General features: G+C 47.7%; 1 protein-coding gene across 1 annotated transcript; it reads left to right on the forward strand.

The window, feature by feature from the left end:
* The first annotated feature begins 13,305 nt into the window (after window positions 1–13,305).
* On the forward strand, window positions 13,306–15,281 carry LOC109748811 (putative F-box/FBD/LRR-repeat protein At2g05300). Its single transcript, XM_020307827.1, has 4 exons — window positions 13,306–13,854; window positions 14,002–14,350; window positions 14,468–14,499; window positions 14,850–15,281. The coding sequence occupies exons 1-4, from the start codon at window positions 13,306–13,308 to the stop codon at window positions 15,279–15,281; spliced, it is 1,362 nt and encodes a 453-aa protein (XP_020163416.1).
* Window positions 15,282–15,939: the final 658 nt, after the last annotated feature.

Consider the following 15,939-nt stretch of genomic DNA (forward strand, 5'->3'; position numbering starts at 1 on the left):
GAGATGAAAAGAGCTAAAAGCATAGACAACCACCACAATGGTCAACCAAACCTGTTTTACGGGGCGTTACATAGTGCCTCTGGTGACCACAAAACCGAGTTTCTACTCAACAGGCCACACCGAAATGCATCTCGAGGATTCTAGCCGTGACACTGCAGACTCACAACCATGCTTTTGACCTTGTCCTGGCATCATGATGTTTGTTCTCTACTTGAATAACATGCCTTCCACAGCCACCCTACTGTGCGCGTAGCAAAGGAGCAACACCAGTTGATAAAGTGCTTTTTCTACTACTAAAAGTGTGGCCCTCGTTGCATGACTTCCATGCGTTTGACAGTGGCTCTTTGGTACAGAACCGTGGTTGTAGAGAGTTCTTGCCCGTGCTTTTAAGGATAGTGTCTCTCGGATCGGTCATTCATTGCCTCACAAAGTAAACAGTGAGGGTTCACATCTGAATCCAATTCTATTATGTTTCTGTAGTAAACGCACGAACGTGACTCTGCCTAATACTCAAGTATGCCTCCATGGGCTTCTCGTCCGTGCCTCTCCGTCTAAACGAGTCGACAGAATCATTCAGAAAACAGACACAAGGGAACATGACTCTATATAATACCACACGATGCCTTTGTGGATTTGACGCCCGTGTCTACGACCCTTATCACTGAAATACAGAAAGTCACAAACACACATAACCGTGGCTGCAGAGACTTCAAGCCCGTTTAGCTAATGAAATGTACGGTTTGCACAATAAACGAATGAACGTGACTCTGCCTAATACTAAAGTATGCCTCCATGGGCTGCTCGTCCGTGCCTCTCCGTCTGAATGAGTCGACTGAATCATTCGCAACACAAACACAAGTGAACATGACTCTATTTAATACCACACAATGCCTTTGTGGATTTGACGCCCGTGGCTGTGACCCTAATGACTGAAACACTGAAACACAGAGAGTGCAAGCCCGTGTTTTTAAAAAACGCGCAACAGCAGTGACATCTGCAATTATGTCCCTGCACTGTGCCTAACCGTACCTCTTGTGCATAACCATGCTTGTGATGCGTGTCCAACCGTACTTCATGTGCCTTCACGCGGTGCTTCTGTGATGCAAAGATTTCAAACACAACGAGTCACGGTTGTGTTTGCGTTTCTGTTTCACAAATGGATATAGTGCCTGGCAGTAGGTTCACGGTGTTTCTTGTGAAAGAATTACGTTTTTACGTGCTACTGAAGCACGTGGAATCATGGGCGTGCCTGTGTGGCATGTAGAATAGTGCGCGTCGTATCACTTCACGGCCGTTGTGTGGTTTGTGGCAAACCGTGCATTTGCCATGGTCGTGCCTGTGTGACAGGTAGAACAGTGCGTCTCGAATCACTTTTCTACGAAGGCATGATCGTTTGTGTGTTTGCTGACAAACCGTGGTTCACTGAATCATTCGGAACACAAACACAAGCACAAGCGAACATGACTCTATATAATACCACAAGATGCCTTTGCGGATTTGACGCCCGTGCCTGTGACCCTTATCACTAGAACACAGAAAGTTACAAATGTACATAGCCGTGGCTGTAGAGACTTGAAGCCCGTTTAGCTAATGAAATGTACGGCATGAGCAAAAGACCGTTTAGCCATAGACTGAAATACCGAGTTCGCTGTTGGCAAGGTTACAAATTGAGCAAAAAGGTACGGGCATTGTTTCACCACACCTACGTAAATTCCAAACCGGAAAGTGGTGGCAACATCTCACTCCAGCACTGTTTTCAGCACTTACAAGTGAATGGATCCTTTAAATCCAGGTGCTCAACGCATACGTGCCTTAGATCCAAGTTCCCTTGGTTGCAACTTGGCGACAACCTAAGGCAAGCATGTTTAGAAGCCTTTTTGTCCCACTGAAGCACGTCTTGTTGCTATTTGTAGAATTCTTCTGTGAAGTCTTCCTGAAGAAGAAACTTGATCCTCATAGTATGCAGCTGTGCTGCGTTGAGAATAAAGAATGTCGCAAATCGAATGCTTTTCTCGCATTGAACATAGCTTTCCAGCGTCAGTGACTTCAAACGAACATCATGATGGTGCTTGCAAGAACAATCGTTCGCAAGACTTTCTTCATTAGAGGCTATTTCCTGAATAAACATGAAGATTTAAAATGGTTAAGCTCCATAAAGAGTGATTCTGCTGGGAGACCAAGTGAAGAAATAATTCTATAACCTCTGTTGTGATAAAAGCTCTTTTTAGTTTTGTCCTAATACTGGTCCATGACTATATACACCTTTGTCCATTACATACAAATGTAAGTGACATTTTTGTTGTTGAATGGAGTTCTACACCATGCATGGTATGTGTTTTACAATTTGTGTGAGAAGCATCACCTCGATATACAAGTTCTCCAAGCTTCGGAAGTGTTCCACCAAGGAAAAGACTGCGTGTAGGTCATAATCCATGCTGATAGACAATGTCTTGATAGAATGAACCGCTGTGGATGTGCTGACTGTCGGCAAACACTTCATGTAGAATAAAACATAATATTAGTAGAGTAAAGGTTGAATTGCATGGAACTTGTCTGTACCAATGAATGGAGGTGAAAGTATTGTTGAAAGTCAGCACCTGAATAATTATACGGTCATTTGTGACGCCGGATTCACAGAAAATATTAGATAATTTGCCCATGACCTGCAGTTTAGGTGCAGAGGTGATAAGTATCCGCAACTTCTTGCAATCACCATCACAAAGCAACCGTTGAAGTGACGAGGCATCTTCTATAACAATTTTCCCATAGTAACCAGAAATGCCGATGCTTATAAGGTTAGGTGAGTTTATTTTGATGCAATGGTGCCTTACTGTCCAAACAAGCAGCAGAGACTCGAGTGTAGGAGAAGTAGAGCTGATGATGCTTTGTAATGAGATGTCTGATACATCAACATCTACGAGCGAAAGTCTCCTGAGCAGTGGTAGTTTAAGCACCCGTACATAGTTGTCTGGTAACTTGCAAAGAGCAAAGGTGATGGTTTGGAGAGAGGAGGAAATCTGAGGGTTTAATTCTGGTGGTGATGGCATGAGCGAAGGGCATGAGAATGGCCCTATGTCATGTTGTCTCAAGCATGGTGGGAACATGTAGTAAAACTCGAGCACCTAGAGATTGTTCAGTCTTGGGGATCGAAGCCAGTCGTCGACTGTGGAGTGCCTGCAGTGGAGGTAGGATGCCGGGATGCAGAGGCGGGGAACTGCGCTCTGACGCCCAGAGAGGATGGCCTCTGGAAGGTACGAATCATCATAGGAATTATCTTCACCGACATGTTCTCCTCTAAAAAAAGTTCGAGTGTATGTTACGCGGACGAGTTCCTCCGGTGTGTACTTGATCTAGAGGGTTAAAAAGACGTCGGACAGGGATGTCACGGCAGTCCAGATTTAGAGGAGCGGCGCGCCAAACAGGGCGCCGCCGACGCGCGAGGATTTGAGTGCGAACGCCTTCCTTAGTGGACAAACGGGATATGATCTCACCGAGGACACTGTCCGGGAGGTCGCTGATGCGGTCCGGACCAGACTGCTTTTCTTGATCCTCGGACCCAGTAGGCGCACCCTCGCCACTTCCAGCCGCTACCGCCAAACCACCAGAGGAAGGCGTCGCCGGTGGCGCGAGCCTCGCCCTCTTGGTGCTCGGGGCACCGGAGTTGACCTCCATCTCCGTCTCCATTGCTGGGATCGCGCGGCCTGCGAGCGCCGCTTTATGTGGTATGGATCTGGATAGTCCAAGAAAGAGGGTGTGGCTAGGGTTTCGAGAGTTCGTCCGTCCGCCTTAAATAGCCGGAGCCTGGCCTCGGGCGATGAGCCAGACCGGCGTCACCGGAGGAGACGTCTGTTGCACCCTTGGGTTTCCGTAGCGGCGCCACGTGGCATTCACACCCGAATACGTGGAGATGCCCGTCGAAACGTTGGGTTTCCGCAATCAACGCACGAACGTGGCTCCGCGTAAAACACAAGCATGCCTCCATCGGCATCCCGACCGTGCCTGTCCTGGTAATATAGTCAATAGATGCATTTGGAACACAAAGAGACACCAAGGTGACTCTCGATAATTACACGTCATGCGTTTGTGAGTTTGACAACCGTGCTTGTGGCCTAAAACAATGACACACAAAAAGTCGTCTTCGTGCGTAAAGGATCGTGACCCTACTAAACATATAAAGTCGCCTTTCGTGCATTTGAGTTAAATTTTTTACAACGGAAACAAATGTAACAATGACAGTCGCCCGATTCTACTAGGTTTCCGTAATAAACACACAAACGTGACTCCGGGTAGGAACAAACCATGCTTCCGTGGGCTGGACGTCCGTGCCTCTCCTTTTGACCGAGTCCACCGACTCATTCGGAACACAATCAGAAACCTTTGTGCGTGACTCTATATAATAGCACGCCATGCCTTTGAGGGCTGTATGCCCGTGCTTGTGACCCTTGACACTGAAACACAGATAGCCACGAACGTCGACGTCTTTATCAAGAAAGAAGCGTGACGCAACTCGGTACTGAACCGTGTCTGTATGGACTTCACGTCTATGCTTTTAAATACAAGGAAATGAGCTTTTAAAATCAGCGTCTCTCATATAGGCAATTCCGTGCCTCACATAGTAAACGCCCGTGGCTGTGCGTAAGACAAAGGTTCAGTTCCGTGGGCTAGACGGTCGTGCATCTCCGTCAGGTCGAGTCTCACAGGCGAGCATGACTCTATGTAATACCATTGACCATGCGCAATAAACGCATGATTGTGACCCTGCCTAATACTAAAGTATGCCTCCATGGGCTTCTCGTCCGTGCCTCTCTGTCTGAACGAGTCGTCTGGATCATTCGGAACACAAACACAAGCGAACATGACTCTACATAATACCACACGATGCCTTTGTGGATTTGACGCCTGTGCTTGTGACCCTAATGACTGAAACACAGAGAGTCACAAACATACATAACCGTGGCTGCAGAGAGTGCTAGCCCATGCCTTCGTGGGTGTCACGTGCATGCCTCTCTTTCCTACCGATTCTTTGCCTCAGTGCCGTAAATAATTAAAGCACTGAGGGGCACGCCCGTGCCTGGTCTACGTGTGCAACAGTGCATTTCGTACCTTGAAAGCCGTGGTTCTATTTAATGTTTCAAGCACCCATCTACCATTGACCTGCTACGAGTAGTACTTAACCCGGGCCCTCCTGTCAAAAAGAAAAAAGAAGAAGTAATTAATCTGGACCCCTCCGCTCCCCGTCGTGGGTATTTAAGTTGTTTCGTGGATTGACAGGCTGTAGTCCATTTCTGCAGATCCACCGTGGACTCCAGATCCACGCCACATATAGCAGCGCTCGCAGGCGGTGTGATCCCAGCAATGGAGACGGAGATGGAGGTCTACTCCGGTGCCCCGAGCACCAAGAGGGCGAGGCTCGCGCCACCGGCGACGCCTTCCTCTGGTGGTTTGGCGATAGCGGCTGGAAGCGGCGAGGGTGCGCCTACTGGATCCGAGGATCAAGAAAAGCAGTCTGGTCCGAACCGCATCAGCGACCTCCCGGACGCCATCCTCGGTGAGGTCATCTCCCATCTGTCCACTAAGGAAGCCGTTCGCACTCAAATCCTCGCACGTCGGTGGCGTCCTTTATGGTGCATCGCTCCTCTGAATCTCGACTGCAGTGAGATCCCTGTCGGTCATCTTTTTAAGTCCTTAGAAACAGTTCATCTCGACGTACTGTCCATGCTCCCCAGTAAGGATGTCATTCGCATTAGATATTTTGGAACTCGGTGTAGTTTTCAACCTGACGTTGATGGTTCGTGCCTTCCGGAAGCCATCCTCTCTGATCATGGGGGCACAGTGCATCGTCTCTGCATTCCGGCGTGCTACCTCCACTGCAGACCCTCTACAGTTGACGCCTGGCTTCGATCCCCAAGACTGAAGAATCTACAGGTTCTCGAGTTTTATTACATGTTCCCACGTTTTGTGGGAAAAACCATCACACTACCACACAAAATCTCTTCGTCCGCGCCCTCACCACCGACTTCCACGCTGCTGTTTTCCTCCTCACTGCACACCGTCACATTTGCTCTTTGCCAGATACCTGATAAGTATGCACGATCATTCAAACTTCCACTCCTCAAGAGGCTTTAGTTTTTAGAAGTTGATATATCAGACGTCTCACTGCAAAGCATAATCAGCCATGGTTGCCCTGCCCTCGAGTGGCTCCTGCTTGTTTGCAATAACTTGGACCACTACATCAGAATAAACTCAGGCAAAGTTGAAGTCATCTGTATCCTTTGTGAGAATGGTGAACTCGTTGTTGAGGATGCTCCCTCACTTAAACGATTGATTCACGATATTCAGAGCCGGCACTTGCAGATAACTGTCTTTTCTGCACCTAAGCTTGAGTGTTTGGGTAATTTTTATGAAGGATTTCCTGAATCCAAGATTGTTTCTGGGTCTACAGTTATCGAGGTACTCACCTTTTGCACTATACTCTTTACTTGCATTCGTTTCATGTCACGCGACCTTTTATCCAGCTAATTTTATGATATGTGCTTGACGCAGGCTTTGTCTGTAGTCAGCCTATCAATGTCGGTTCAATTTGTGAAGACCCTGCTTATCCACATGTCATTAAATCTGAACAAGTTTGTTGCCTTGATGCGATGCTTTCCTAGCCTAGAGAACCTGTTTATCGAGGTAACGATTTCCAGACAGATTGAAAGCACATACAATGCATAGCGTACTATATTGGAGGCCTCTATCTCCCTTTGTAGTCCTCGAGTATTCTCACTCTTCATGCATTTTCAGGGAGGAGTATGCCGCGAGGAAGGTGTAACAAATAAGTGGCGCCACAAGCACCGGGTTTTTCTCAAATAGCATGACATTCGCCTGAAGACAGTAACGCTGGAAAAATATGTATACTGCAACAAAAACATTGAATTTGCAACGTTCTTTGTTCGGAACGCAAAGGAGTTAGAGACTATGAGGCTTAAGTTTCTCTCCCCCCAGACAACATCACTGAAGGATTTTATGAACATCAAGAAGAGGTGCTTCAATGGGGAAACAAGGTTTCTAGACGTGCTCGTCTTATATTGTCAGGGTATTGTAGGCATATGAACTTGGATTTAAAAGTACACATCTGGACAAACCAGTGTCCAATCATGGATTTGCCGGATCCATTGACCTGTGAATGTTGAAAACGGTTATTCGGCTGTCAGAGATAGGTGTTGTTGCGTGCTTTCCTGTTTGGACTTCCAGCTTGTAATTTATCCATTGTCTGTCAGGTTGTCAGGAACTTGTTTTTGTGCTCTTCAGCCGTGAAGCAACTCACAAGCTCAAAAAACTATCAAGTTTTCATGTTTTTGTGCACCGTCTGTATGTTTGGATTTCCTTTTGTGAATAGAGCGAGCGACTAAAATCATCTGGAACACGCAGTCACGTGTGATGTGATGGTCGTGCCTCTCCAAATAACTCGTTAGCTGAAGTATTTTACAATACAGAGGCGGTCGTGCCTCTTGTACCTGTAAGACTGTGCGTCTGTTGTCACTGCACGACACTTCCTTTGTGCATGTCCGTAACTCTATCGTGAACGTTTTGGGTGGAAACATGCTGCACAGTCTAGAACATAGTGTCTTGTAGAACCATGACAGTGTTGTTTCTGCAAATCGAGACGTGCTTGTCGTGGAACCGCTGTGCTTGTGCTTTGTTTAAAAGCGTGCCATCGCTAGCTTCGCAAACTAGCAGTTAGCGACACCCTCCTATATAAAGCATGCAACTCTCTCACCAAGGCTCACCCTCCATCTTCTTCTACTCCGACCCAACTACCTGGCCATCAGAGCGAGACGGTGAGAGATCGGCCATGGAGGCGATTTAGGCCACCACCGTACATCTTATCGAGGTGGTCAGGGAGAGCAACCCGCAACCCAATGCGCTGCAGCGCCTCCAGGGGCTGCTGATGTCCGCCACGACGCGTTCCTTCTTCGACGCCAGCTTCGCCGCCTGGCTCAAGGGTGCACTGGAAGACTTCATCGACAAGTTTAGCTTCGCCAACAGCAAGGTGAAGGACCTGACTGCTCGCCTCCATTCCATGTGTTGCCTCCGTAAAGGCCGAGCCTCCGCCTCGGCTTCCGTGACCCGGCTCGCTGGCCTCCATGGGAACGATCTCTTTCGCGTGCTGATGGCCCTGTAGCTCCCGGTCGGCACGCCACTGGAGGACCACCTGGAGGTCGCTCTCGCCGCGCAGCGCCTCATCATGCATGATGACATCGACAAGTTCAGCCAGATCTACGGACAGATTGTTTACGAGGACACCTGCAGCGCCGTCCACGAGTCGACCATGGTGGCCTACTTCGACCATAGGCAAACTTTGGTGAAGCTCGTTCATGAGCACATCCACCTCGCCGACGCTGCCCCCACTTCTCGTCCAACCTCTGGACCATCAAGGGCACAAGCCTGGGCACCTTGATTAGGTCCTTGCCTTGGCTCTCCGTTCATTTGCTGCAAGCCACATCTCACATGCTTGGAGGCAAGTTCCATATATTTATGCTAGCTACTACTACTTTTGAGTTTCCAGTGACCCAGTCGATCTATCATGATCAGGACTTCTATTTCTTGTGTGTGCTCTACTATAAATTTGACTCTAATATTGTATGCCCGTCGTTAATTTCCATTATTAATTAATACCATTGATCATTTAGTATTACCAACTTAGTTTATCTCTTGTAGTCCACTTTTTATGCATCTCTCTATATGCGTGTGCATGTATAATCTGTTTCAGTTGTGGTGATGTTAATCAACATGCCTCCTCGTGCCTCTTGTACCTGTAAGACTGTGCGTCTGTTATCACTGCACGGCACTTCCTCTGTGTATGTCCATGACCCTATGGTGAACGTTTGGGTGGAAACATGCTGCACAGCCTAGAACATAGCGTCCTGTAGAATCACGATAGTGCTGTTTCTGCAAATTGAGACGTGCTTGTCGTGGAACCACTGTGCTTGTGCTTTGTTTAAAACGTGTCGTCGCTATCTTTTAAATACAAGGAAATATAGACAGCCACGAATGTCCACGCCTTTTATATCAATAATATACGTAAAATCGAGAAAGAAGTGTGACGCAACTCAATACGGAACCGTGTCCGTAGGGAGTTCACATACGTGCTTTTAAATACAAGGAAATAAGATTTTTAAAACAGCGCCCCTCGCATAGGCCATTCCGTGCCTCACAGAGTAAACGCTCGTGGCTGTGCGTAAGACAAAGGTTTAGCTCTGTGGGCTAAATGCCCGTCCATCTCCATGAGCCTATGTAATACCATCGACCATGCCTTTTGAGCGCTTCAAAAACAACGTCTCTCCAATCTACCACTCATTGCCTCACAAAGTAAACAGCGAGTGTTCATATCAGAACCCAATTCTGTTCGGTTTGCGCAATAAACACACGAACGTGACTCTCTCTAATACTAAAGTATGCCTCGTTGGGCTTCTCACCCGTGCCTCTCCGTCTAAACGAGTCGTCGGAATCATTCGGAAAACAGACACAAGTGAACATGACTCTATATAATACCACACGATGCCTTTGCGTAAGACAAAGGTTCAGCTCTGTGGGCCAAACGCATGTGCATCTCCGTCTGATAGAGTCACGGGCTAGCATGAATCTATGTAATAATACTACCGACCATGCCTTTGAGCGCTTCATGCCCGTGCCTGTGTGCAGCTTGAGCTTGTCATAATGTATGTGTCCAGCTTGAGCTTGTCGTACTGAAGTTCGAGCTTCGCCTTCGCCTTCTCATCCATAAGATTGTACAACCCCGTGGATATCTCCGTCTGGATGAGTTGACTGAATCATTCGGAACAAAACACACAAGCGAACATGACTCTATATAATACCACATGATGCCTTTGTGGATTTGACGCACGTTCCTGTGATGCTAATCACTGAGACAGGCGAGCGTGACTCTATATAATACAATACCATGCCTTTGAGGACTGTATGCCCGTGCCTGTGAACCTTAACATTGTGACACATAAGACGACAAACCTCCACGCTTCTATCGAATAATATACGTAACATCAAGAAAAAAGCGTGACCCAACTCAGTATGCAATTGTGTCCGTCGAGAGTTCATATCTTGTGAACTTTTAATAACAAGAGTTCATGTCTGTAATACCACCGACCATGCCTTTGAACGTTTTATGCCCGTGCCTGTGACCCTTAACACTAAACGCCCGTGTGTCTCCGTCTGATAGAGTCACAGGCTAGCGTGACTCTATGTAATACCACCGACCATGCCGTCTTGTGACCCGAAACACTAAAACAAAGAAAGGCAGGAATGTCCACGCCTTCATGTGTGCACAAGACATGACTCTAGTTGGTTCAAAAACTTTGGCTGCAGAGACTTCACGTCCGTGCTTTTAAAAACAACGTCTCTAGAACTGGCCATTACGTTAATGTTCATCTGTACCCATAAACTTGGAATGAACGTGACCCAGGAAAGTAAAACACATTTGTTATCAAAGTTACTGACGGCATGAGGTAACGCAAGACAAAATAAGAAACTTTTAGTGCACTACTTAACAGCTTCAGATACGAGGATCAGGTCGCTGTTGTCTACTTAGTCCGGAGAGATTTCTTTTTTGGTTGCTCGGCACGAAGTTCCTCGATCTGTTTCTTCATAATGTATGATTCCAGCTTCAGCTTATCGCGCTGAAGTTCGAGCTGCGCCTTCTCATCGATAAGAAGTGCAATGATGGCTTTGTTCTCGTCGTCCAACTTCGTGGATATCTTCACGAAGTCTTCCATAGTATTGAACAGGTTCTTCAGCTGGTCAAAGGAGAAGATGTCAGATTGATGGCAGGACGCACCTCATCAACATTAGGATGAAGCTCACCACAATGATCCATGTTTCACAACTAAATCAAGTAGCCGAAAGAAAGAAAAAACGAATGAAGCCGAAGCAGAGCGAACTTACAGATGAGGAACCCTCGCCAACCGAGATCTTCTGCTGCGACTGGACACGGTGCTCTGGAGGAGTCTCCTTCTGCACAGCCGTGGCTGAGAGTGTCAGGATACAGAACAGCAAGATTACTGGATGGCCTGGAGGCGGACAAAAGCATGAAGGGGATGTGGCTAGGATTTCGAGACTCCGTCTGGCTTATTCATGTTTCACAACTAAACCAAGTAGCCGAAGGAAAGAAAAAATGAATGAAGCGGAAGCAGAGTGAACTTACAGATGAGGAACCCTCGCCAGCCTGGATCTCCTGCAGTGTCTGGACACTGGGGTCCGTAGTAGTCTCCTCCTGACCAGCCATGGCGGAGAGGGTCAGGATAGAGAGCAGCAAGAGGAATGGATGGCCTGCCGGCGGGCAGAGGGGGGAAGAGTGTGTGGCTAGGGTTTTGAAACTCCGTCCCTCCGCCTTAAATAGCCGGAGCCTGGCCTCGGGTGATGAGCCAGACCGGCGTCACCGGAGGAGACGTCCGTCGGACCCTTGGGTTTCCATGGCGGCACCACGTGGCATTCACACCCGAATAGGTCGAGACGCCCGTCGAAACGTTGTGTTTGCACAATCAACGCACGAACGTGGCTCCGCATAAAACACACGCATGCCTCCCTCGGCATCCCGACCGTGCCTGTCCTGGGAATATAGTCAACCGATGCATTTGGAACACAAAGAGACACGAAGGTGACTCTGGATAATTACAATTCATGCGTTTGTTGGCTTGACAACCGTGCCTGTGACCTGAAACACTGACACAGAGAAAGTCGTCTTCATGCGTAAAGGACAGTGACACTACTAAACATATAAAGTCGCCTTCGTGCATTTGTGGGCTTGACAACCATGCCTGTGACCTGAAACACTAACACACAGAAAGTCATCTTCATGCGTAAAGGACCGTGATGCTACTAAACATATAAAGTCACCTTCGTGCATTTGAGTTAAAATCTTACAATGAAAACAATTCTAACAAGGACAGTTGCCCGATTCTATTAGGTTTCCGTAATAAACGCACAAACGTGACTCCAAGTAAGGACAAACTATGCCTCCGAGGGCTTGACGTCCATGCCTCTCCTTTTGACCGAGCCCACCGACTCATTCGGAATACAATCAGAAAACCTTTGTGCGTGACTCTATATAATAGCACGCCATGCCTTTGAGGGTTGTATGGCCGTGCTTGTGACCCTTGACACTGAAACACAGACAGCCACGAACATCGACGCCTTTATCAAGAAAGAAGGGTGACACAATTCAGTACGGAACCGTGTCTGTATGGACTGCACGTCCGTGCTCTTAAATACAAGGAAATAAGCTTTTAAAAACAGTGTCTCTCTTATAGGCCAATCCGTGCCTCACAGAGTAAACGTCCGTGGCTGTGCTTAAGACAAATAGTTCATCTACGTGGGCTAAACGCCCGTGCATCTCCGTCTGATAGAGTCACAGGCTAGCGTGACTCTATGTAATACCACCGACTATGCCTTTGAACACTTGATGCCCGTGCGTGTGACCCGAAACACTGAATCAAGGATGAGGCGGCTGCCGCGGGTTTCCGCTATAAATGCACGAACGTGAGCCCGCGTAAAACGCAAGCATGCCTGCCTGGGCCGCTATACCGTGCCTCTCCTGGTGATAGAGTCAACGGAATCATGTGGAACACAAATAGACACGAAGGTGACTCTGGATAATAACAGGTCAATGCGTTTGTGGGCTTGACAACCGTGCCTGTGACCTGAAATACTAACACAAAGAAAGTCGCCTTCATGCGTAAAGGACCGTGACGCTACTAAACATAGAAAGTCGCCCTTGTGCATTTGAGTTAAAATCTTACAACGAAAACAATTGTAACACGGACAGTCGGCTGTGCACTACAGAGAAGCACGGTGTATGTACAACCTGCTCTTGCTACTCCGATCGACGAACGTGCATCTATGGCATGCAGGGCAGTGCTCCCCTATTCTAAAAGGCCATGACTCGTTTCCTTCCTCAAACAGGAAAGAAATAATTCCAATATTTATAATTTTGAAGTGGAAATAATATCAATATTAATAATATACTTGTTCTCCAACCGCCCCTTCGATCCACGCCAACGGTGTCACACGGGCGTCTCCTCGTATTCGTGTGTGAACGCCACATGGCGCCGCTCCGGAAACCCAAGGGTCCAACGGGCGTCCCCTCCGGCGACGCTGCTCTGGCTCATCGCCTGAGGCCAGGCTCCGGCTATTTAAGGCGGACGAACGGCGTCTCGAAACCCTAGACACACCCTCTTCCTTGGTCTTTTCAGATCCACGCCACATATAGCGGCGCTCGCAGGCAGCGTGATCCCAGCAACGGAGACGGAGATGGAGATCCACTCCGGTGTGCCATGCACCAAGAGGGCGAAGCTCGCGCCACCGGCGACGCCGTCCTCTGGTGGAAGCGGCGAGGGTGCGCCTACCGAATCCGAGGATCAGGAAGAGCAGTCTGGTCCGGACCGCATCAGCGACCTCCCAGACGCCATCCTCGGTGAGGTCATCTCCCGTCTCTCCACTAGGGAGGGCATCTGCACTCGGATTGTCGCACGTCGTTGGCGCCCTGTTTGGTCGACCGCTCCTCTGAATCTGGACTGCCGTGAGATCCCTGTCGCTCATCTTTTTAACGCCCTAGAAACAGTTCATATCGAGATCATTAGTAGGGTCTCTGCCTACAGCGAGGAGCTTGCTTGCATACGATACATCGGAACTTGGCATCAGGGAAAAACACTTCCTGGTGATGGTTCGTGCCTTCCAGAGTCCATCCTCTCCAGCCATGTGGGCGCAGTTCTCCGCCTTTGTATACCGGCGTGCTACCTCCAATGCAGACCCTCTACTGTCCACGACCGGCTTGAGTCCCCCAGATTGAACAATCTCCAGGTGCTTGAGTTTTACTACCTGTTTCCACGATTTGTGAAAAAAACTGTCAAACTATCACACACATGCTCTTCATCTACGCCCTCACTACCGAAGTCCGTCTTTCGGTTTTCCTGTTCTCTGCGCACTGTCAGCTTCGCGTGTTGCCAGATACCAGACCATTATGTAGAGGTACTTGAACTACCACTGGTCAAGAGACTTTCGCTTGTTGAGGTTGATATATCAAACTTCTGGTTGCAAAGCATGATCAACTCTAGTTGCCCTGCACTCGAGTGCGTGCTGCTTGTTTGCAATAGAGAAAGGCATCGGATCACAATAAATTCTCGTAACCTTGTAAGCATCGGCATCCGTGGTGAGAAAGGAGAATTCATCATCGAGGATGCCCCCTCACTTCAAAGGTTGACCCACAATCTCCAGAGCAATAACATGGAGGTATTCATCGTCTCTGCACCCAAACTAGAGAAATTGGGCAAATTCAGTATCTCGCTTGATTCCACAGGTCTTATGGTACTGACATTTCACAATAATTCCAGCTGATTTCCATGAGAAAGTAGTTTCATGTCATCCAACCTTTTGTTCTAATAATTTTACGTTTTATTTTCTATGTTATGTGAAGGGTTTGGCGACGACCAGCCTATCTACAATGCGGTAATCTGTCAAAACCTTGTTTTTGGCCATGACTTATAAAGTGGACCTGTTCGTTCACTTGCTTAAGTGCCTTCCAAATCTGGAGAACTTGTTTGTTCAGGTGATGATTCTCACGCCCAATGAAAATCTCATACCGTGCATAGTGCAGCACTCCTTGCATCTCAAAAAGCTTATCTTACATTTTGTTTACAATGGATACACCCTATGTCTAGGCATGTTTTTATTATTATACATAAATCTGTATCTAGGGAAATGTTCGACGAACTGATTGGGACAAGGGTCATGGAATTTATCGTTCATTTTGTCCTTCCATAGATCTTGAGTATCTGTCAACCTTTATGTGTTTTCAGGGAGGAAACGTTCCTGATGGTGCAAGAACTATTTGGCGTTGCAAGCACCGTGCATTTCTCAAAGAACACATCATTCATTTAAAGACAGTAACGCTGGAAGATTATGAAAAAAGCGGGAAGAACACCGAGTTTGTGAGGTTCTTTATTCTGAATGCAACGGAGCTAGAGACCATGAGGATTAAGTTTCACTTTCCCTCAGACTTCACGCAAGAATTTTACAAACAGCAACAGAAGTTGTTCCTGTGGGAGAATGAAGTTTCCAAACGCGCCCATCTCAAGTTATCAGCATGCTGCAATCATCTGTGCTTGGATTTGAAACACAGGCGTGTTGAATGCTTGGATTTGTCAGATCCGTTCACCTGTGCCTGCTGGACACAGGGTTGTAGTCAGTTCCTCAAGCTAGTACAGTTAGATGTTGTTGCGCCAATCTGATTCTGTGTTATGTCTAAACATGGCTGAACAATCCATTCGCCTTTTGCACCATTTTGTAAGCTTGTTATAACAATGCTTTTGTGCTATGCACCCGCTGTTCTGAAAATTTGATAGTTTTATGTCACTATCGTGATGCTACAAAAACATTCGTGTGTGGTAGTCGACCAGGGAACAAAAACATTTGGAAGAGAAGAGGCACTGCCTTGCCTGATCTGCAAGGAACGTGCATCTAGTGAATGTAAACCAGTGCGTCTGCAGTGACCAGATGGCACTGCCTCCTTTCGTGGCAGACTGTACGTGCACATGGCCGTGGCTCTGCTTAATCTCAAACCGTGCTCCCAGCGACCTCAGATTGTACGTGCCTTTCATGTAAACACATGTCCGTGAATGAGTTTATGTCTGAGTACAAACAATTGAGTTGGCACAGGCGTGCGTCGGCTTCAGGAGTAAGCGCGACTCTGTAGATTGTAGATTTTATGTGTCTCAGCGCTAGTGCGGTGCTCCTGTCTGACATAGGACCGTGCCTTTGACAAGTCAGTGCCACGTTACCAGAGGCATGGTTCCCCATGCCTGCCAAAGCGACATCTGTGCCTTGCTAGATTATAGTAACCCATGTCTCGTGGAACGATCCAAGACAAAAGATTTCCGGATGCACCTC

This window comes from Aegilops tauschii, chromosome 3 (assembly GCF_002575655.3).
Source record: "Aegilops tauschii subsp. strangulata cultivar AL8/78 chromosome 3, Aet v6.0, whole genome shotgun sequence".
Classification (NCBI taxonomy): domain Eukaryota; kingdom Viridiplantae; phylum Streptophyta; class Magnoliopsida; order Poales; family Poaceae; genus Aegilops; species Aegilops tauschii.